The sequence below is a fragment of the Mesocricetus auratus genome, unplaced genomic scaffold, assembly GCF_017639785.1.
Source record: "Mesocricetus auratus isolate SY011 unplaced genomic scaffold, BCM_Maur_2.0 Super-Scaffold_100038, whole genome shotgun sequence".
Lineage (NCBI taxonomy): Eukaryota > Metazoa > Chordata > Mammalia > Rodentia > Cricetidae > Mesocricetus > Mesocricetus auratus.
Window position 1 is genome coordinate 2,666,873 of NW_024429216.1, and position 21,662 is coordinate 2,688,534.

Here is a 21,662-nt window from a genome sequence, read left to right on the forward strand (position 1 = left end):
AGAGGGCGTCCCTGGCCGCAGAGCAAGACTTGTGTGGGCGAGAGGCTCTCCAGGCCAGCGTGTCCCGGGCGGGCGCGGTGGGTGTGGGCCGGGCGTGTGTCCTGTGCGCTCGGACACTAATCCCTCCTCCTCCAAGATCGGGTGGTATCGGAGCTACAGGGTCTGCTCTGGTGCATTCGCCACATGTCATTGAGCACTGGAGGGCGCTTTGGGGACGAAGGGCTCGCTGTACCCAAACTGGCACTGGTCCACGCCCTGGCCTGGGTTCCCAGGCCCTGAGGCAGGAGGCGGGAGGGAGGGATGTCCCGGGGATGGGAAGGGCCCCGAGTAACTTTGCTTCGGAAAATATGCAGAGCTGGCCCGCAGCCCGAGACTGAGTCAGCGCAGTGTTGAGTCACAGGCTGCACCGCCCCTGTGAGCCAGAATGGTCTCTTCCCTAGGGGTCTCCTGCCCCAAGATAGCCTGACACTGACACAAGCAGCAGCCTTGGCTTTATTGGCCCTGTAGGGGACACTCTTGGGTTCCCAGCCCCTTCCAGCTGCCCTCCACATCTTCTCCATGATGCCCCACCACCACCAGGGGTGGTGAAGACACAAGGCGTGGGGGTCCCTTTAGGATGGAGGAAAGGCTATAGCACCAAGAATTCCCAATCCCCCAGAATATCTGTGAAAACCCGGGCTTCTGTAAAGCGCCCGTCAACCCCCCCCGGGGGGCTCTGTCTATTTAAATAGAGTCCCCACCAAAGACAGACCTGAAGGTGGAAAGAGGGACGGGCTTCTATGACCCCCAACCCCCGTGCACAATCTGAGAGCACTGGGGGCGCCAGGCAGAGGATGGAAACCATCCTTGAAGGAGCCGGGAAGTTGGGGTTTTTCTATCTGCTGCAGAATCTTTGTGAAAAGGGTGTGGTCAGAACTCAGGATTTGTGGGGAGGAAAGTGAAAGAAAGAGGGTTCCATATGAGGAAAGAGGAGTTCAGGTGTCCCCCTCTGAGCCCCCAGTGGTCCTGTGACCTGAAGTCATAATGGAAGTAGGGGACCCTAGCAAGGCTGAGTCAAAGAAACTGCCTAACTATAAAAAGAGACAAGGGGTCTTGCTGGTATCAGTGTTTGTGTGACTGTGTAGACGCCACACTCCTGAGAGTCAGTTCCACGAGGGCCCAGCATGTAGTAAGTGCTCAATAAATATCTGGATGGGGCTGTGAACATAGCTCAGTTGATAAGAGTGCTTGCCTAGCATGCAGGAGGCCCTGGGTTCACACCCCGGCACTGCATTAAACCAGGAAGATGAAATATACGGGCCATCCTCAGCTACGTAGGAAGTTCAAGGGTAACCTGGGCTATCTGAGACACTGTTCCAAAAATAAAAAAAAAATACAGGGAAAAAAAAGGCTATATGTGAATGATGGATGGATGCCTGTGTGTTTCTGTATGATAAGCCCACGTGTATACGAGCGTGGAGATATGAAGGGCAGGACAGAGAAGATTGGTCACTCCCCCTGGTCCTCTATAAGTGCTTTGACTCAATGTCTGGTGTGGGGGAGCAGCCCCCCCAAGTCCTTACAGCCAGGCAGGGTGGGCAGGCAGGGTGAGTGGGCCAGAGCAAGGATCTGCGTGTAGCCGTGTAGCCAACTGGAGCTGGGGAGCCACAGCAGGGCGAAGTGGGAGGGAGGACCAGCAATCGCGGCCAGCTCACTCAGCAGAGCCCTTCTGGCGTCGCTTGGAAGGCGGCACCAGGCGGCGGGGCAGGTTGGTGGGCAGCCCGTGGCCCTCGAGCTTGGCCTCGATGAGGTGGCTGGCCAGGGCGAACTCCTCATCATCCAGCATGCCATCTCGGTCGACGTCGCTCAGCTTCCAGATCCGCCCCAGGACGGAGTTGGGAAGCTTGGTACCTACCATCCAGGTTTTGGCCTTAGAACCGCTCAGCTTGCCGTCGGCGGGGGCCAAGTTGTAGAAGATTTCATCGTATTTGGACTTGTCCTTGGTCACCACCCACTCAGCATCGTCTTCTGAGCCCTCCTCGCCATCTTCCAGGGCCTCGTCAGGGCCCCGCTCCACGAAGGGGCCCATATGGGTGCCCTCAAATGCACCGCCCTGCACACCAGCCTCCACACTCTCCAGCTCCTCCTGCCGAAGCAGCGGCATAAGCTTGGCAATGTCATGTGTCAGCATCTCGTCCAGAGCCTCCAGCAGTTTCGGCTTCATTGAGTGGAACTTGGTGAAGTCATGTGCCATCAACAGCTCCTGGAAGGAGGTACGGAGAAGCCCAGAAGTCAGGAGAGATCACCACAAGGCCACGCCCACAGCCCCTCACTGGGAATTCTAGCCAGGGGTTCTACCACTGAACCACGCCTCCCAGCCCATCACTGGGGAATTCTAGGCAGGTAGTCTATCACTAATGAGCCCAGTCCTATATTACTTTTTTTTTTTAATCCCACTTTGAGCCGGGGTCTCCGTGTAACCCAGGCTACCCTCTAACTCACTGCGTAAGAAGGGATGGCCTCGGATCTCTGTGAGTTCAAGGCTAGCCTAGTCTACAGAGTGAGTTCCAGAAAAACGCTGTCTCAAAAAAAAAAAAAGATTTATTTTGATGTGTGCATGCACACACAGGTGCCCACAGAGGCCAGAAGACACTGCATTCCTTGGAGCTGGAGTTACATGTGGTTGTGAGCGGACTGACATGGATGTTGTGAGCAGACTGACACAGGTGTTGAGGGCTGAACTTGACTCCTTTGGAGAAGAAAATGATCTTAGCCACTGAGCCATCTCTCCAGCCCCTCTCCCTTCTTCCTGAGTGCTAAGTCATCTGGGAGCCTGGCTGCCCCAAGAAAGGCCACACTTCTCAGCATACAGGACAGTCAGCTGGCCATGTGACTAAGTCCCAGCCAATTGTCTTTATTTTGGGGGCGGGGTTCGAGACAGGGTTTCTCTGTATTGCTTTGGAGACTGTCCTTTAACTCGATCTGTAGACCAGGCTGGTCTCAAACTCACAGAGATCCGCCTGCCTCTGCCTCCCGAGTGCTGGGATTAAAGGCGTGCGCCACCACTGTCCAGCCTCCCTGAGTGCTTTTTTTAATTCCTTATTTTTATGTTTGTGTGTGTGCTTACATGAGTTCATATGCACCATTTGCACAGAGGCTCAGAGAGGGTATTGGATCCCCCGGAACTGGAGTTACAGGTGGTTGTGAGCCATGTCGTGGGGTGCTGGGAACTGAACCCCAGTCTCCTGAAAGAGCAGTGCATGTTCCTAACCACTTAGCCACCCCTCCAGTCCCCAACCCTTCTTTTGAGACAGGGTCTGACTATGCAGCTCAGGCTGACCCAGAACTCTTTACGTAACTTAGGTTGGCCTTGAACTTGTGATCATTCTGCCTTTGCCGAGTCCCAGCACCCCCCCACTCCAGTGCTGGGATTAATAGTCATGAATCAATATACTTAACTATAACTCAACTAATATGCTCAGTGGCTACCATGTTTGACAGCACAGCTTGGACCATTTCCTTCACAGTGAAACACGGTGAGGAGCGAGGCTGTACTCATCTGTCCCTCTCCCCTTTTAAAGACAGGGCCACATGTAGCCCAGGCTTGCCTTGAACTCCTGTAGCAGAGGCTTCTTTGAGTTCCTGATCCTCCTGCCTCTACTTTGCTTAGATTACAGGTGTACAAGACCTTGCCAAGTTCTTCTCTGTCTCCTTGTGCTAAAATACTTATTGATATTTTATGTGTGTGAGTGTGAGTACCACGGGCGTGCCCATGGAGGTCAGAAGAGGGCATTGGATCCCCTGGAACTGGAGTTATAGATGGTTGTGAACTGCCATGTGGGTGCAAGGAAATGAACCCAGGACCCCTGCAAGGGCAGTAAGTGGTCTTAAACTCTGAGCCATCCCTATATGCCCAGCACACACACACACACACACACACACACACACACCTTCTTGCTGTCTGGAATGCAGACACAATGACTGAAGCTCCTGCAGCCATTAATACCATGGGCAAGCACGGAAAACAGAAATATAGTAGGTCCCTGATTTCATAAGCAGCAAGTACCCCTCCCACCCTGAGTATATCTATCTAGGGCCCTAAAGGGAAGAAAAGTAACTTCCATGTTAGCTGTTACTATGGGTTTTCTTCCCACTCTGTTACCCTAACTCATAAAGCCGGATTCCCCTGGATGAAAATGCAACCCAACCCTCCAGCCTTTCCAGGCTCCCTCTTGGAACCCCACAGGAGACTCTCATCAGCACCCTGCCACCCTGTCTGGAGCAGCCCCCACACCTGCATCTTCTGGCAGTCAGGGAAGTCCCCGGGGGAGATGTGGTGCTCGAGCTGGATCTTTGCGAAGATGACGGGCAACTTGAGGATCAGCTGCTTCTTTTTGTTTTCCTTCCCGAACACCGAGGGCATCTCTTTCTTCAGGTAGCTGATGATGTAAGCGTGCACCTGCAGGAAGGCATTCACATCTAAGCCGGCAGCACAGTCACCAGGAGGTTACTGGGGCTGGGCAGGGCCTGGGAACTTGCATTCCTTTCTCTTCCAGGCAGGGTCTCTTGTAACACAGACCGGCCCCGAACACTTGGTCCTCCTGCCTCTACCTCCTGAGTGCTGGGATGACAGGCGTGAGTCACTGTGCACGGCTTTTCTCTCAGGCTTTTCCATAGAAGGTTGCACTGTATTCCCTAGGCTGGATTCAAACCCACAGCCATCCTCCTGCGTCGGCCTCTTCACCGCTCAGATTGCAGCTGTAAGCCCTCATGCCTGGGTGGAACCCCACTGTCTTATCTAGTGGGGTTCAACCTAAGCTCTCTCTTCTCTGCTAAGCCATCTCAGCCACTCCCAGCTTTAAGCTCCTGCAAGCTGGCCTCACCCAAATACCAGCCCAGAGCTGGGACTTGCCTATCTCCTGTCACATTCCTACCCAGGTCCACAGCCTGATGCCCTCCAAGGTACTCAAGTTCAACCCAGAGTGAGTTGCCCTTAGCTGTGCCCAGCTCTTGAAAGGGATGCCCACCCCCAAGGAAGCCAGAAACTGAACTGAACATTTTGGCTTCTTTTTTGTTTGTTTGTTTTTTGTTTTTTGTTTTTTGTTTTTCGAGACCGGGTTTCTCTGTGGCTTTGGAGGCTGTCCTGGAACTAGCTCTTGTAGACCAGGCTGGCCCCGAACTCACAGAGATCCGCCTGCCTCTGCCTCTGCCTCCCGAGTGCTGGGATTAAAGGCGTGCGCCACCAACGCCTGACTCACTTTGGTTTCTTATGTAGCCCATTTGGACTCAATCTGGCAACCCCCCCCTACCTCCCGAATGGCTGAGGTTAGAAAGACCTCAATGTGTTGTTTGCGTTTAAAAACTTTTCCATGTGTATGGGTGTGTTGTGTCTGAGCACCATGTGTATACAGTGCCAGAAGAGGCCATCAGATCCACTGGGACTAACTTTAGAGATGGTTGTAGGCAGCCATGCAGGTGCTGGGAACCAAACCCGGACCCTCTAGAGGAGCAGCCAGAGCTCGTAACTGCTGCGCATCCCTCCAGCTACCACTCTCAATAATTCTTTTTTTTTTTTTTTTTTTTGGTTTTTCGAGACAGGGTTTCTCTGTGGCTTTGGAGGCTGTCCTGGAACTAACTCTTGTAGACCAGGCTGGCCTCGAACTCACAGAGATCCACCTGCCTCTGCCTCCCAAGTGCTGGGATTAAAGGTGTGCGCCACCAACGCCCGGCCCCCTCAATAATTAAGAGCCCCTCTGCCCTCCCTGACTGACCGCTGGAGCCTCACCCATACATTCTCCCATCTTTTCCTTCTATATGCTGCTCACCAGCATTCCTTAGTGACCAGCGCACCAACCTTTCCCTCGACCCAGGGCCTTTGCACGCGACCACGTTCTCTCGCGGGAGCTCTGTCCCAATCCCCCCACTGACCGTGAAAACCAAGTGCCCTTATCACTGCCATCTGGGTTATCTCCGGCCTTTCTGTCTTCTTCACAGCGGAGCTGGAGTCATCATTATTTTATCTGACCATTCTGTTTCCCTCCTTCAAACTCCAAGCTCTGCCAGATCAAGCCTTGTCTGTTTCCTCTGTCCCCAGTCCCGGGACAATATGCACGGTGTCACTCAGGAAATCGTTGTCGGATAAGCCGCTGAACTTGAGAACCTTTGAGCCACATTCTCATAAGTTATTGAAACACAAATGAGGAGGGCGGAATGATAACTTACAGGCGTGCCTGCTGTCTGTAGGCAGCTCCATCACTGACTACGCATGCTCAGATGGAGATTGACTGAGGCTGGTGATAGGGACGGGCAGGGATAAAGGCACTTGCTGCCAACCCTGAGCTGGGCCCCTGGGACCCGCATGGTGGAAGGAGAGGCCTGACCTACGCTGTCCTCGTCCTCTGGCCTCACTATATCAAATGCGGCATGTGAATGCACGCACACACTTAACATCATGCTCACACGCAGTAAAACAAAACAAGCATCAAGAGTAGCAAAATAATCAGCTCTCCCCAGATCGCAGCCACAAGCACGACGGCATTCTGGAATCACCCCTTCTAGAGGCTTCCACCTCCACCGAAGGGCAGAGACAGAGCAATCACCCACGCACTGCCTCGCGCAGATGTGAAACGGAGCTAACGGGTTGAGCTACGGAGAATCCGGGATGGGCAGCTTCTTGGCCTTTTGGCTATCAAATAACATTTTCTGACAGTCCCTAACGGTCTTGTGTCACCGAAGGAGAGCGTTCAAGGGAGGTTAAAGCCACGTGCGCTGTGACTGGTGACTGGACCGAGTGAGTCTGGGTCATTTGTGAGGGGTGTGTGAGCGAGGATGTGGCACAGAGAAGGGCACAATGAAGTGTGTTCAGAGGCAGCCCCGGGCCCTGATGAGGCTGAGGATCCTGGGCACGGAGGCACTGGTTAACTTAGCATGCGTTTGCAGGGCCAGAGGGAAGCATAGCCCATGGTTTTGAGAGGGCAATCAGAGTAGGGGTGTGATCAGGTTGAAAGTCACCGCCTGCTACCAGGAGCCAATGGAGAAGATTCATGGTTGAACGGAGAAAACCCACCGAGGAAGAGCAGGGCTTGCCGGGAAAGGCAGTGAGGAGAGGGTCTGAAATGGATGCCTAATGGGGAACGAGTAGGATTTGAGATAGCCGGCCACTAGGAACGACGGGTGCCTACCAGGGAGGGCCTGTGGGACTCAGCCAGTGAGAATGGCCCAGTGGCGAGGAGGTGTAGCCTCTTAGAGTGAGTTAATGGGGAGACTTTTGACCTAAGAGGTCAAATAAGGAGGGGCGTAGACTGAGGATGGTCTATCGGGAGGTGTGTGGCCTGTTTGGGGAGATCAATTGTGGCTTGCAGTGCCTGTTGTGGCGGGGGAGGGGGGTGTGTGTCAATGGAAAGGCGCGTGGCATACGAGGACCGACCAATGTGAAGGGGTATTGCCTGCGAGGGAGGGCAATGGGAAAGGCGTGGCTCGTCGGCTACTCCAGGGGTGTGGCCCAAAGGAGAGGGGCGTGGTCTGCGAGGACCGTGGCTGGAGGCGCGTCTCGCCGAGGCCGGCGGGAGAGCTGATGGCTTTTCCAGAGAGGAAGTATGGGAAGGTGGCAGGAAGAGATAAGGGGGCAGCTCGGGCTGGGCCGGGGAGCGGGTCGGACTCCGGGGTTTGTCCCGGGTTTCCGGAGCCACCTCCCGCCTGGCTAGGGCGCCAGGTGTCCGGCCCGGCCCCTTGGTCCCTGTGCCGCAGAGGCCCAGGTTTGGCTCCTGCTTCCCAGCGAGGAGTGAGGGTGAGCCAGGGGGTACTGAGAAAGAGAGAAGGAGAGGCGGGACGAAAGAGAAGACTAGGAAAAGGGTATGAACAAGAGAAGGGAACTGGGAAAGGAAGAGGTTGATGGGGACACATCGACTACAGGACAGCCCTGGCCTCTTGGAATAGATGCCTTGGGTACCCCAGGACTCCCTTCTAAAGAGAATTCCTGCGGTGGGTTTGGAGGCGGTGATTCACTCCTCTGCAGCTCCTTTAAACCACACCTCGGATGCCTCTACCACCTAGAACCTTCGTGGCCCTCTTCTCCTGCCAGCTTCCTGCCCCACCTCCGCCCTGGCGGCCTCCCCTGTGAACGCTCCATTCCGTCTCTGGCTCTGAAAGCAAAGTCCTTGCTTGCCCTCTTCTTCCTCTCTGAAACAGGCTGTTTCCTTGCCCAGCCCCTTCATTCCTCCCTAGACCTGAATCTGCTCTCTAGAAGGCAGCTTTAGTGCAATCCTGTCATCCCGCTCCAAACCTTTCCATGTCTCCCTGGCGCCCTTAAAGCACAGGAGCCTTGATGGAGCCCATAGGATTGGCAGTCCTCAGTCTCTCCATGTTCCCTCTGATACCCTCTCCTCTGAGAAGCCTCCTTGACTCCACCCCTGAGACTGAACCTAGCTGGGCTATGGGATGTATCAGTCTTCTCCCCCAGCAAAGGGCGTGATCTCAGACTGCCCCGGGGCATTCAGGCCTGGAACCCCACTGGGAAAAGCAAGAACAGCCATGGCCAATGCCACATCCCCAGCACGTCCCAGCAGAAGGCAAGAACAGCCATGGCCAAGGCCGCATCCCCAGCACGTCCCAGCAGAAGGCACAGAGGTGACTTTGTTCAAGCTGAAGTTCTGCCACGAGTGTCATTCATTCCATAAATATTTACAGAGCAATTCAGTCCCAGGAGCTAGGGACACTCCGTGAAGGAATTCTAAGATGCCAGGTTCTGCAGAACTTGAGTACAGAGCAGAGTACAGAGACTGTAAACAGGGGTCCCCTGACAGGCTCACACGAGGTGAGGACACTGAATGGGGTCACAACAGGGCAAGGGGTACATCTGGAGTAGGTATGCTCATTAAGAGACAGGCACCCAGCTGGGCGTTGGTGGCGCATGCCTTTAATCCCAGCACTCGGGAGGCAGAGGCAGGCGGATCTCTGTGAGTTCGAGACCAGCCTGGACTACCAAGCGAGTTCCAGGACAGCCTCCAAAGCCACAGAGAAACCCTGTCTGGAAAAAACCAAAAAAAAAAAAAAAAAAAAAAAGAGAGAGAGAGAGAGAGACAGGTACCCGCTGGGCGGGTGGTGGCGCTCATCTTTAATCCCAGCACTCGGGAGGCAGAGGCAGGTGGATCTCTGCGAGTTCAAGGCCAGTCTGGTCTATAAAGTGAGTTCCAGTACAGTCAGGGCTGCTACACAGAGAAAGCCTGTCTAGAAAAACCAGAGCAGTGGGGAGGGGGGACAGCTTCCTGAGAAGGGACATTTGAGTGAGCCATATGGACAGTCAGGGGAAGAGAAGGCTGCCAGGAAGAGCAAACGGCGAGTGCAAAAGCCCTGGAGTAGGGCTGAGGTCACCAGTGTGTAGTGCAATGGTTGCTGGAAAACGAGCAGAAGGAGTGAGCAACTGGGAAGGTTTGAATGAGAAAGACTTTTTTTTGTTTGGTTTTTTGAGACAGTGTTTCTCTGTGGCTTTGGAGGCTATCCTGGAATTCGCGCTCTTGTATACCAGGCTGGTCTCGAACTCACAGAGATCTGCCTGGCTCTGCCTCCTGAGTGCTGGGATTAAAGGCGTGTGCCACCACCGCCCGGCTGAGAAAGACTCTTATAGACTCATACATTTGGTCCCCAGTTTCTAGAACTCTTTGGGAAGGATTAGGAGGTGTGGTCTTGCTGGAGCAGGCATGCCGTTAAGGGTGGGTTTTGAGGTTCCCAGTTTGCTCCTGCCTCATACCTGCCTGCCTGCTGCCTCGCTCCCCACCATGACGGCCATGGACTCTAGCCCTCTGGAACCATGAGCACCAATAACTTCTCTTTTGTAAGTTGCCTTGGTTACGGCTATAGGAAAGTAACTAAGACAGCCACCAAGGGGACTCAGCTTTTGCTCAGTGAGATGGAAGGAGGGGGAGGAGGCCAGCGATAGAATGGAGACAGACAGGGCAACATGCAAACCCCGGGCAATGGAGGAAAAGGGACCCTCCGCACAGGACTCCCTCCTTCAGTCCACGAAGCACCAGACCAGCCATCAGGAGGATTGACTAATCTGAGAGCTAGGTGGTGCCGAGCTAGCTGCACAAGTAGACAAGAAAGAAAAGGTTGTCCCACATCTTCAAGGCCTTCTCAATTTAGGCCTCCCGTGACTCCATTAATCCTCCATAGCCTCCCGAAGTCCTCCCTAGAGCCCCGAAGTCCTCCCCAGCCTCCTTCAGTCCTCCTGCAGCCTCCAGACTTCCTTCCCCATCTCCTGATCTCCCTTTCAATCCTCGCTCAACTTCCCCAAGTCCTCCCGGCCCCTGGCCTGCCCTGCTCACCCGCACCAAGCGCGCCCTCTTCACTAGGTCATTGAGCTTGCGCAATGCCGCGTGGCGTGGTAGACCTTGGATATCACGGAAGAGGTCTTGTTCCTCCAGCTCGAAGAGATGCCTGTTGTCCGGCACCAGGAGCGGCTGGGACCAGAAGGAGCCGATGTAGACGCGCAGGACCTCGGGCGTGCCCACCACCTTGCCCAGCGCCCACATGAGCGCCCCGTAGACACGCATCAGCTGCTGGGTCTCCACCATGTCTGCCTTGTTGAGTACCACGCGGATCTTGTCCTCGTGGCCGCGCAAGGCGCCGATGGCCTCTGAGAACTCGTCGGAAATCTCCAGCTTGTGGGCGTCAAAGAGCAGGATGATGAGGTCCACGCGCTCCGCAAACCAGCGCAGGACAGCTGGGAAGTCGTAGCCTAGAGCAGGCAGAGGACAGGGACACAGGAAGTCACATTCCCACACCCCACGCATTAGCAACCATTCTTTTGAACTGATAACGGGTGGCACAAATGTCCAGATTGTTAACTATGCCATTCCCGTGTGTGCCAAATATCTCAGGGCCTCTACGTGTGTTGACAGTCACTTTTCAGGACCCAGATTTTGTCCCAGACCCTCAAGCCACCTGGCTTCCTGGGGTGAGACAACCATGCCCCCTCCCCTTTTTACCACCTCACCCTTCACCCCTCCACCCTCCTGGTTCTCACAACATTGGCCTTTTCATTCATTCCGTAGGCAGACATTAGGGATTGGTTTTGACGTAGATATATTTATCTTTTGGAGGCTGTCCTGGAACCCACTCCGTAGACCAGGCTGGCCTCGAACTCACAGAGATCCACCTGCCTTTGCCTCCCGAGTGCTGGGATCAAAGGCGTGTGCCACCATGTCCGGTGTTGTACTTGTATCTTTGTATGTCTGTGTGTGTCTGTGTGTTCATATGTATCAATGTGTACAAGTCTGTATGTCTGTATATGTGTTATATGTGTGTGTTTGCATATGTCTGTGTATGCTTCTGTGTGTGTGTGTCTCTCTCTTTGTGTCTACGTGTCTATGTGTTTGTGTGTGTGTGTGCGTGTGTCACACACAAGTGCAGGTATCCATGGAAGCCATAGGTGTCAGAGCCCCTGGAGCTAGTTATAGTGGTTGTGAGTAGTTCACTGTGGGTGCTGGGACCTGAACTCAGGTCTTCTACAAGAGCAATTTGCACTCTCAACCACCGAGCCATCTCTCTAGTAGCACTATGTTCTTGTTACCCTATATTTTCAATAATTTGTGTCCATCCATCCATTCACTCGCACATTCATTCATTCCTTTTCTCATTCATGCTCTTCTATACTTCTCACCATTACTGAGCTGAGAGCTGAGAAGACAGTGTAAGACCCACCCACCCCTGACTGGGCAATCAGGAATCCCTGCCCTGCCCCCATATGCTGTGTGATATTAGGCAAATAACTTAACCTTTCTAAACTTGCCTATCCCCTAAAATTAAAAAGTAACAATCATAAAAAAAGCAACAATCATGCCAGGCTGTAGTGTCCCAGCACTCGGGAGGCAGAGGCAGGCGGATCCCTGCGAGTTTGAGACCAGCCTGGTCTACAAGAGCTACTTCCAGGACAGCCTCCAAAGCCACAGAGAAACCCTATCTTGAAAAACAAAACAAAAACAAAAAAAAACAACAACAATCACGATTGGTCCTGTCTCACAGGCCGTCAAACTAAAGAATGACAACCGAGCTCATCTGTGGGAAAAGCTGGAGATGGTGTGTATCACTGTATCCATGAAGGGGCAGAGTAGCTCCCGGCAACTATACTCCTAGAAAACTATTAGAGAAAAAACAAGGCATCAGGAGCAGAACAAGAGTTCACCGGATGTTAGCCATGGGCCACTAGACACACAAGGGTGACTCAGGACTCATCTTGCCTGCTCCCAGCAGGAGGGGAGGCTGAGGCAACCCCAACTCTGTCCTTACAGTCTGGGGACAAATCTGTCCCCAGGGTGGTCAAATTAGAATGCGGGGGTCCTGGAAACTGTGAAGAGTCCCTGGGGTGGGGGGTGCCTGACCCTGTCTAAGCATAGACCAAGGAAGGCTTTCAGGAGGAGGGGATAAAAAGCCAGCAGCTGGCAGGATCAGAAGCCATCACTGATGTCCTGCCTGGAGCTCAGGGGCATAACTGACTCACTCATCCCACAGAACACCAGTAGGCAGGCAAATTGTGTCCCCATTCTCCATCTGAGGAAACTGAGATGCATGAGGGTTACAGGCACGAGGCAAGAGAAGTCGCCTCGGTAGCTGTAGCTGCCCGTCCACCTGGCACACTCACCCCAACATGGGCCCAGGAGGCAGGCTGCTCGTTGCTGCTGGGAGGGGAAGGGGCAGGGATATTGTTCTGGGGGAAGGAAGGACTAGGTCACCGCAGGAGCAGCAGCTGGGCCTCTCCTCCCTCCCTAGAATCTACATACACCCTGGCCTAGATCTGGAAAGTCTGTCTCATGGGGTTGAGAAGGAAGGGGGAGGGGGATGGAGAAAGGGAGGCAGGGAGGTTGAGTCAGTATGGGAATGGAGACGGGGCAGAGAGACGGGATGTTCACCCAAGAAAAACATTCCTGGTTACCCATCACCCAGGCACCTATTTGCTCCAAGCAGCCAACTTGACTCTTCTCGGAAGTTCCTACGGTTTGCTCCCTACTCGAAGGTGGGAAACTGAGGCACAGTAATACAAGGTGGCCTGCTTAAGCCATTACAGTTTCAGGGAACAAGGCCAGGCGTGCTGACGCATGCCCATCATCTCCCTGCAAGAGTAGCTGAGGCAGGAGGATTGCCACCAGCTGGGGGCAAATTCGGAATACAGAATGAGTTTCAGGACAGCCCCAAATACAGAACAAAGACTTTGCGTCAAAAAAAAAAAAAAAAAAAAGGAAAAAAACTAGCAGAGTCCAGTCTGGAGGTGTGCTAACGAGATGCCAAGGCAACAGTCACACCATGGCAAGCATCTCCAGGCAGCCACACCTATGCCAATGCACACTCAGATTTGCACACCCACCACCAGTCAGCCAGATGCACCAGAGCCTCCTGCACCAGACCCAGGCTCCCAGACACATACTTGCGTGTTAGAGTCTGGGACCTGCGCAGATAGGCATGCCACACGTAGTCACAAAGATGCCCGGAGTCGGGCGTTGGTGACGCACGCCTTTAATCCCAGCACTCGGGAGGCAGAGGCAGGCGGATCTCTGTGAGTTCGAGGCCAGCCTGGTCTACAGAGCTAGTTCCAGGACAGCCTCCAAAAGCTACGCAGGGAAACCCTGTCTCGAAAAACAAAACAAAACAAACAAACAAACAAACAAAAAAAAGATGCCCTGGACCCACATGGCATCACCGATGCAGGAATCAGTACACACTCCAGCATGGAGGCCTGTCTGAACACAAGCTGTGTGGCAGAGACATTACTGTGATGCCCAGGCTAGTCTCCAACTGGTCACAATCCTCCTGTCTCAGCCTTCCCAGTGCTGGGATGACAGATGTGTCCCGCCACACGAGTTCTCTGCAGTAATGAGACACCTCTCAAGATGCATAGAATAACCCACACAGACATAAATACAAATGCACACACACACACACACATAACTGCATAGAGTCACACGCAAGAGCTGGGGGCGTGGCTCAGCCGTAGGGCCCCTGCCTAGAATTCCCCAGTGAGGGGCTGGGGTCATGGCATGCTTGCCTACTGTGTGTAAGGCAATCCTGCAATAAAACAGTCTCACAGGATCCCTCCATGTCCCCCTGCCCCATACCGTCGCTCAGAACCACATAAAATCACAACTAGCCACACTTAGAGGTACACAGCGCACGGAGCCAGCTGTCGGTCAATTAATACAAGGGCACAGTCATGGCCTCCATGTCACACCTGTCAGCACACCCCATCACAGGCGGACACACATGTCCCCTACTCATCACACAGTACTTCCCCGGGATTGACCAGGTCTCCCCACCCCCACGAGTCCCCCTGGACAGACAGGCTCCACCTCCTATGTCTCCAGGGCCAGAGGAAGGGGATCCCCATGCCCACGCCTCATCATCTCCTGCGGAAGCTGGGGGCCTGGGCTCCCTCCATCATTTAGGCCCAGCCCATGGGCTCGGCACACCAGGAATTCCTCCCTCCCCTGCCTCCCCCCCTCCCTCCAGCTGGCAGAGCACCGCGACCACTTCTGCAGCTGCCTCCTGTGTTTCTCCCTCGGGGCTGCTCTGCTGGACAGCGGCCAGGGGCACAGGCACTTTCGGAGCCAAAGCCCTGCCCTGGCCCCGCCTTCTGCCTGGTCTTGCGTCCCCTCTGCCCCACACTGTTGCCTCCTTTGCCCCAATTCCCTGGCGGAGGCCTAGGGTTGGGGGTGGTGCCAGGGACAGACAGAGAGACCCAGATGGGCCCAGATGCTGGGCTGGGGGAGATGTCGGGGAGGGGCCTAGGGTAGGAGTGGGCTAAAAGGCTGGGCAGGGTGGGAGGGGACAGGCTCACTGGAGGCCCTGTTGGAATTTACCCCCCACTGCTCCCCCTGCACAGCTGTTTATAAATTCCAGGCCCTGGCCTTGGCCCCCACCCAGATTCTCCCTCTCAGCCCCATCTGTGGCCCAGCCTCCAAGCCAGGATCCTGCTCAGAGGAACAAGCATAGGACCCAGGGCCTCCGGACCCAGCCCGGTCTCTTCCTGGGAATCTCTAAGCAGCTCCTGCCTCCCGCCCTGTCTCTGGCCCTCTCCATCTCTCCTTTTCCATCCTCCCAGCCCGCCCAGACATGTGGCTCCAGCTTGTTCACACGTGTCCACCCGTGCCTCCCCTGCCACCCGCCGCGGTCCCCCCCCTTACCCCACCAAGCACCAACGGAGGGAATGACAGCCTCCTCTAGCTCCATTTGCCTGCAGGGGGACACTCAAAGGAGACCCCAGCCTCCTCCCTCAGACTCAGGGGTCCAGGCCCGGCCTCCTCCCGCACACGGGGCTTCCTCCTCCCTCACTCACCGCGGCTCACTCTCTGTTTGGCACCGGACAGGATACCCGGTGTGTCGATGATGCTAATGCTCTCCAGGACCTGGTTGGGGAGTTGGGCACACATAAACCTGGGGGGGGGGGAGACAGAGGGTCAGGGGTCAACGTCAAGAAGGACAGAAAGAGAAGAGACACTAAGGGTACCCCAAAGAGAGAGGCAGGTGCAGAAGGCTGAAGTCCCGGACAGAGGGAAGTTCGGAGGGATCATGGGATCTATTTAAAAAAAAAGCCAGATCTGTGTTTGGGGATATCCCAAATCACCACTAAAACCCTGGGTTACCTTCATTTTCCAGATGAATATGAGAGGCACAGAGAGGTTAAATCACTAAGGCTGCCCAGCATTCATAGTGGCCGAGGCACAATTGGAACCCAGGTTCCCACAGGGAAGGTAGCAGACGCAGGGAGAGAAAGAAGTAGGCAGAAAGGAGGGAATCAGAGCTGAGACGGACAGAAACATTCCGGGATAGAAGATGTCCCTTGCACCTCCCCCTCCCCCCCGCTGCTGGCTACCACACCTGTTGAGGAAAGTGTTTCCGAAAGGATTGAGTTTGCGGAAGGGCTTCTCGGGGTCCACGACGAGAGCATTTCCGGGCACGGTGCCCTCTGTCTCGCCATGCATGACAGCCACGAAGCAGTCGGTAGTGGGCTCTGGACCTACTCGGGAGCCGGGGACCTCCTGCTCCAGAAGGTACTGAATGAAGCTGGTTTTGCCGGTGCTGTACTGGCCGGCCACCAGCACCATGGGTTTGCCGTCGAAATCAGCATCTTCGAGGGCTGGTGAATGGAAAGCCCCGAAGCGGTAATGTTCCTCCAGGGGCAACAGTTTCGTGCGGTACAACTCCTTGAGGGATGAGGTCACAGTGCGGATGGCCTCAGGTTGCTGGCCCCGAGCCCCGCCCTTCTTCAGCCAGCTGAACATGGTGTCTTCGATGCCTACTGGGTTACCCAAGGAGACTACAGGGTGGAGCGCTTACCTGCAGGAAGACCAGGGAACATAATGGAAGACTGATGGGGGACGGCCAGAGATGGGCAGAGGAGCAGCGGAACCCGGGGGTGGGAAGAGGGAGAGGTGCTAGTCTGGAGATTACCAGTGGAATTATTCAAGAAGGAGAGCAGGGCGGAAAACAACGGAAAGGAAGGGATTTCTTGGGGGTGGGGGCAGACACATCCCTGAGCTGGATATGGTCGAATCCACCTGTAATGCCAGCGCTTGGGAAGTTGAGGCGGGAAAATCACAAGTTCCAAGCGGGCCTGTGCAACATGTAAGACCCACTGCTGGACGCGTTTTCGCTCCATGCTGCAGTAGCCCAGGAAAGGTGCCATAGAGGCAGAGCCCCCAAGTGACCGACCTGGGCACCCCACAGGTGTGGGGGCAGGCATGGGAAACCGATGACAGGGTCAGCAAAGGTCAGGGCAAGGGTGACTTTTGAGCTCCTTCATGAAAGACAGGCAAGACAAAGGTCTTGGGCAGAGGCTGACACGTGCAAAGGCCCCGGGCACCACAGGCTCTTTCTTGGGTGCTGGGAGCTGAGAAATGGTCTGATAGGGACACGAAACCAGAAAGATGAGAAACAAGGCTGCAGCGGTTACCTAGGTGCAGCCGTGTCAAGAGAAGCCTTGGGCACGAGGAAGAAACATGGTAAGTAGAAGCCAGACCCTGTGCCAGCTCGTATTTGGGGTGTGGTGCTAGAATGGAACCCAGAACCTTGAGCAGGCTAGACAAACACAATGCTGCTGAGCTACATACATACTTGAGCCCCTCACTGGGGGATTCTAGGCAGGGGCTCTGCCACTGAGCCACACCCCCAGCCCCTCACTGGGGGATCCTAGGCAGGGGCTCTGCCACTGAGCCACACCCCTAACCCCTCACTGGGGGATCCTAGGCAGGGGCTCTACCACTGAGCCACACCCCCAGCCCCTCACTGGGGGGATTCTAGGCAGGGGCTCTACGACTGAGCCACACCCCCAGCCCCTCACTGGGGGGATTCTAGGCAGGGGCTCTACGACTGAGCCACACCCCTAACCCCTCACTGGGGGATTCTAGGCAGGGGCTCTACCACTGAGCCACACCCCCAGCCCCTCACTGGGGGGATTCTAGGCAGGGGCTCTACCACTGAGCCACACCCCTAACCCCTCACTGGGGGATTCTAGGCAGGGCCTTTACAAACCGAGTCACAGTTTCCAGCCCTGTGCTAGCTCACTTAACTTTCATGATTCTATCATGGGATTTTATCATTATCCCCATTACAAGGCTTATTTTTGAGACCGTGTCTCCTGTATTCCCTGATGGACTTGAACTCACTATGTAACTGAGGATGATCTCGAACTTCTGATCTCCCTGGCTCTACCTCCGCTAGCACTGAGATTACAGATACACACCGGCATGCCCAGTTTTATTCAGAGTTGGGCTTGGACCCCAAGGCTTCAAGCATGCTATACCCTCACTCCTACCACACTGTCCTAAGAGGAAATTGAGCCTCAGGAGGATATGGATAGCTTGCACAGAATCGTTGGGGTAGAAAGTGTTCCGGCTGGGACTTGAACCCAGGAAATTGTTTCTCAGAGCCTGTTTCCCACCCTAGGTCTCAAGAGCTCAGTTAGGGGGAAAAAAAGCCATCACCGACCCTGCAGCAGTGAGCACCCCCGAAACCAGACTGTGATCTCTGTATATCCCCATCCCCTCTATAGTCTTTTAGTCTCTGTGGACTCCGGGGTATTGCCTCTCCTTGCTGTCAATAATAGTCTCTTCCCTTACTCTCTAAGTAGACGTTTTATTATTTGAGAGACCTCAAAGAGCCAGCCTTTGGTCAGATTGGAGTCCCTAAATGTCATTCCTTACAGAAGCAATGGAGGGCTCCCTGGAGAAACAGCTGTCCCAGGGCCAGGGCCGGGAAAGAGCAATCCAGTCTGGGTCAGCTCAAAGACCACCAGGGTCGCAGCCCCTAGCCTGAAATGGCTCCCATTAGCCAGAGATGAGACAATTTTTCCTTTCATTAAAAAAAACCACTTCTTTTTAAAACAGGGTTTCTCTATTGTTTTGGAGCCTGGAACTCTGCTCTGTAGACCAGGCTGGCTTCAAACTCACAGAGATCTGCCTGCCTCTGCCTCCCGAGTGCTGGAATTAAAGGCGTGCGCCACCAACTCCTGGCTGTAATAATTTCTTTATTTTATGTCTCTGAGTATTTTCTAGGCATGCAAGTCTGTATACCATGTGCCTGGAGTGCCCTTGGAGGCCAGAAGAGTGCTGGTTCCCCTGGGCTGGAGTAACAGAAGGTTGTGAGCTGCCATGTGGATACTAGGGATCGAACCTGGGTCTTCTGGAAGAGCAGCTAGTGCTCTTAACCTCCGAGTCTGAGCCATCTCTGCAGCCGCCCCTCCCTCCAAAAAAACCCAGATTTACACTCTGTAACTTTGGCTGCCCTGGAGCTATGTAGACCAGGCTGGCCTTAGATTCAGAGACCTTTCTGCCTCTGCTTCCTGGGTCTTGCATCTGACTCAAGATAAGACAATCTAAGTATTAAAAAAAAAAACAGTAAAAAAAAACAACAACCCTGTAAATCAAAACATTAAACCCATAAAAATCAATCATAGTGACTCAAAGAGAAAGCGAAGAGTAGAAAGAAAATAGAGAGGTAACAGAGGCAGGAAACCTGGGACATACACACGAGGGGACTGTGGCAGGGTCCCAGGCTGGGACATCTCAGAAAAATACCATTAGGGTTGGCTAAAGGACCTATGCACTTGGTGAGTCAGAAGAGGGCTCTTCGGGCGGCAAGAAAGACCAAGGAGGGCAGAAATGGGCATGGAGGGTAGAAGGCCACTTCAAAGAAGGGGGTCTTCGAGGGTGAGGAAAGCCAGCGAGGGATTGGGAGAACTGGGGGCAGGGACTCCGGGAGATAGGAGAGGTTGGGGGAACTCGGGGAGAATGGAGGAGTTGGAGGGTCCCGGAGGAAGAGTGGGACTGGGAAGGACAGGACATAGACTGTTACAGGGGAGCGGAGGTAAGGGCTGGGGTTTGGGGAGCACTCACCAGGGACCCGGAGAGAACAGAGCAATCTGTCTGAGCTCTGTCCCGTCTGCAGCAGAGTGAGCCGGGTGGGGCTGCGCGGGAGGAGCACCGGGCAGGGCGGGCCCGGGCCCCCTGTCTCAGCCCGTGTCGGCCTCGGGCGCCCCCTGGCGGATGCCGTGAAGACATTCACGCGCTCGCGCGTGCGGTCCTTAGTTCGAGCTGAGCCCGGTCCTCCAGTTTTTGGCTCCCTCTCATTCTGTCTCTTAGCAAATGAGTAGACAGAGGCTGCAGAAGGTTATATCAATAATTTATCCGGTCATAGTGGTGCATGCCTATATCTTCCAACTAGGGAGTCCGAGACAGGCGGATGGTAAGTTTGAAGCCAGCCTGGACTATTTGGCGGGATCCTGTCTTAATACTTGTAACAACAGTAATTTTAAAATCTGAGAGTACAGGCACTGTATGGTGGCACACAATTTTAATCCCATCATTCAGGAGGCAGAGGCAGGCAGATCTCTTGAGTTTGAAGACACCCTGATTTAAATAGCAAATTCCAGGTCTGCCAAAGCTACATAGTGGGACCGTGTGTTGAAAACAAGCAAACAAACAAACAAAAACAAAACAAAATAAAGCAACTTGAGTGCATGCAGCTTAGCTGGTAGAGTGCCAATCTAGGATGCATGGAGCCCTAGGTTCTATCCCCAGCACAGGATACGCCCAGCATAGTGGTGCATATTTGTACCCTCAGACTGGCTCATAGTTCATATTATACATTACATGGCTTATTTTATTTTGACCTTCTAAAATACGGTCACCTAGCCAGGCAATAGTGTATGCCTTTAATCCCAGCACTCGGGAGGTAGATGCAGGCAGATCTCTGTGATTTCAAGGCCAGCCTGGTCTTGAGTTCCAGGACAGCCAGAGCTACACAGAGAAACACTATCTGAAAAAATATCAAAATAAAATATGGTCTCCCTAAGTAGCTCAAATGAGCCTTAATAATCCTTCTGCCTCAGCTCCCAAATGCTGAGGGGAGTATAGGTATATGCTACCACACCTAGCAAGTCAACGATTGCATTTCTGAAAATGCTGCCTGCCCACAGTGCCAGGCATTTAACCACAAGACTGCCACCATCTAATTGGTTCATTGTTGTTACCCAGTGCCCAGAGGTTCCTATTGCCGGTTTTGGATGTGGTTTATGCATGTATACAAGTGTGTGTGCCCCCCTCCTCCCGCATGTGCAGCATCCAGAGGAAGGCACGTGTCCTCCTTTATAATTCCTAGGTTTTGTGCTGGGATAAGAGGTGTGAGGTAACATCTGGCTTCTATGTGAATTCTGGGGATCAGGACACAGGTCTTTGTTTGCACACCAAGAACATTCGCCCAAAATCCATGGTACCGTGTCTGCAGCCTTTCCTTTCTTCTTAATTTCTTCTTTTTTTTTTTGAAACAGGGTCTCAGCCAGCCCACGCTAGACTAGAACCCACTATGTAGCAGAGGGCGACCTTAAACTTTTGATCCTTTTGCCTCTGTCCAGAGTTCTGGGATTATGGAGGTGTACCACCATGTCCAGTTCATGAGAAGCTGGGGATGGAACCCTGGGCCTCCTGCATACCAACCAGGTTTTGTGTTTTTTTTTCAATCTTTATGCATTTGTTTAAATTCTTCAAAGATTTACTTTATGTGTGTAGGTTTGGTCGGCCTGTATGTTTAGACGCCATATGCATGCAGTACCCTCAGAGGCCAGAAGGTGTCGGATGTCCCGGGACTGGAGCTAACAGATGGCCATAAGCTGCCAAGTGGTTGCTAGGAATCAAACTCAGGTCCTCTGCAAGAGCAGCCAGTGCTTTTAACCGCTGGGTCATCTCTCCAACGCTCATTTGTGCTTTGAGGCAGGGTCTTGTTTGGGCCAGGCTAACCTTGGTCTCTCCAAGTAATTGACAATAACGGTGAATAACCTGCTTCTCCCTCCCAAGAGCGGGGGTGACAGGCATGCAGCACCTTCAAGACTTGTTTTATTTACGTGTCTGTGCATGTATTTATGTGTACCATATGTGCGCAAGAGCCCAAGGAGACCAGAAGAGGACGTCATATCCCTGGAACAGGAGTTACAGGCAGTCGTGAGCAACCATACAGATGCTGGGAACCAAAGCTGGCCTTCTGCAAGGGCAGTAAGCACTCTTATGAGACAGGGTTTCTCTGTATTGTTTTGGAGGCTGTTGGTCCAGCCTGGCCTCGAACTCACAGAGATCCGCCTGCCTCTGCCTCCCGAGTGCTAGGATTAAAGGCGTGCGCCACCACTCTTAATCAGGGCTCCATCTCTG

The 21,662-nt window shown here is 53.9% G+C and overlaps 1 protein-coding gene across 1 annotated transcript; it reads right to left on the bottom strand.

The window, feature by feature from the left end:
• Positions 1 to 474: 474 nt before the first annotated feature.
• Ehd2 (EH domain containing 2) lies at positions 475 to 19,473 on the bottom strand. The gene is made up of 6 exons (XM_005086450.4): positions 19,359 to 19,473; positions 15,844 to 16,302; positions 15,302 to 15,399; positions 10,302 to 10,714; positions 4,274 to 4,438; positions 475 to 2,242 (listed from the first exon to the last, which is right to left on the bottom strand). Exons 2-6 carry the CDS (start codon positions 16,245 to 16,247, stop codon positions 1,691 to 1,693), a joined length of 1,632 nt encoding a protein of 543 aa, XP_005086507.1. The 5' UTR covers positions 16,248 to 16,302; positions 19,359 to 19,473; the 3' UTR covers positions 475 to 1,690.
• Between the last annotated feature and the right edge of the window lie 2,189 nt (positions 19,474 to 21,662).

Bases quoted from the DNA above. Each gene is read 5' to 3' on its own strand.
- Ehd2 (XM_005086450.4), bottom strand. From the start codon at position 16,247: ATGTTCAGCTGGCTGAAGAAGGGCGGGGCTCGGGGCCAGCAACCTGAG. The intron at 4,439-10,301 runs GTGAGCAGGGCA...GCCTTCCTGCAG, and splicing joins AGAGGGCGCGCTTGGTGCGG to GTGCACGCTTACATCATCAG. The intron at 2,243-4,273 runs GTGTGGGGGCTG...ACCTCCTTCCAG, and splicing joins CTGACTGCCAGAAGATGCAG to GAGCTGTTGATGGCACATGA.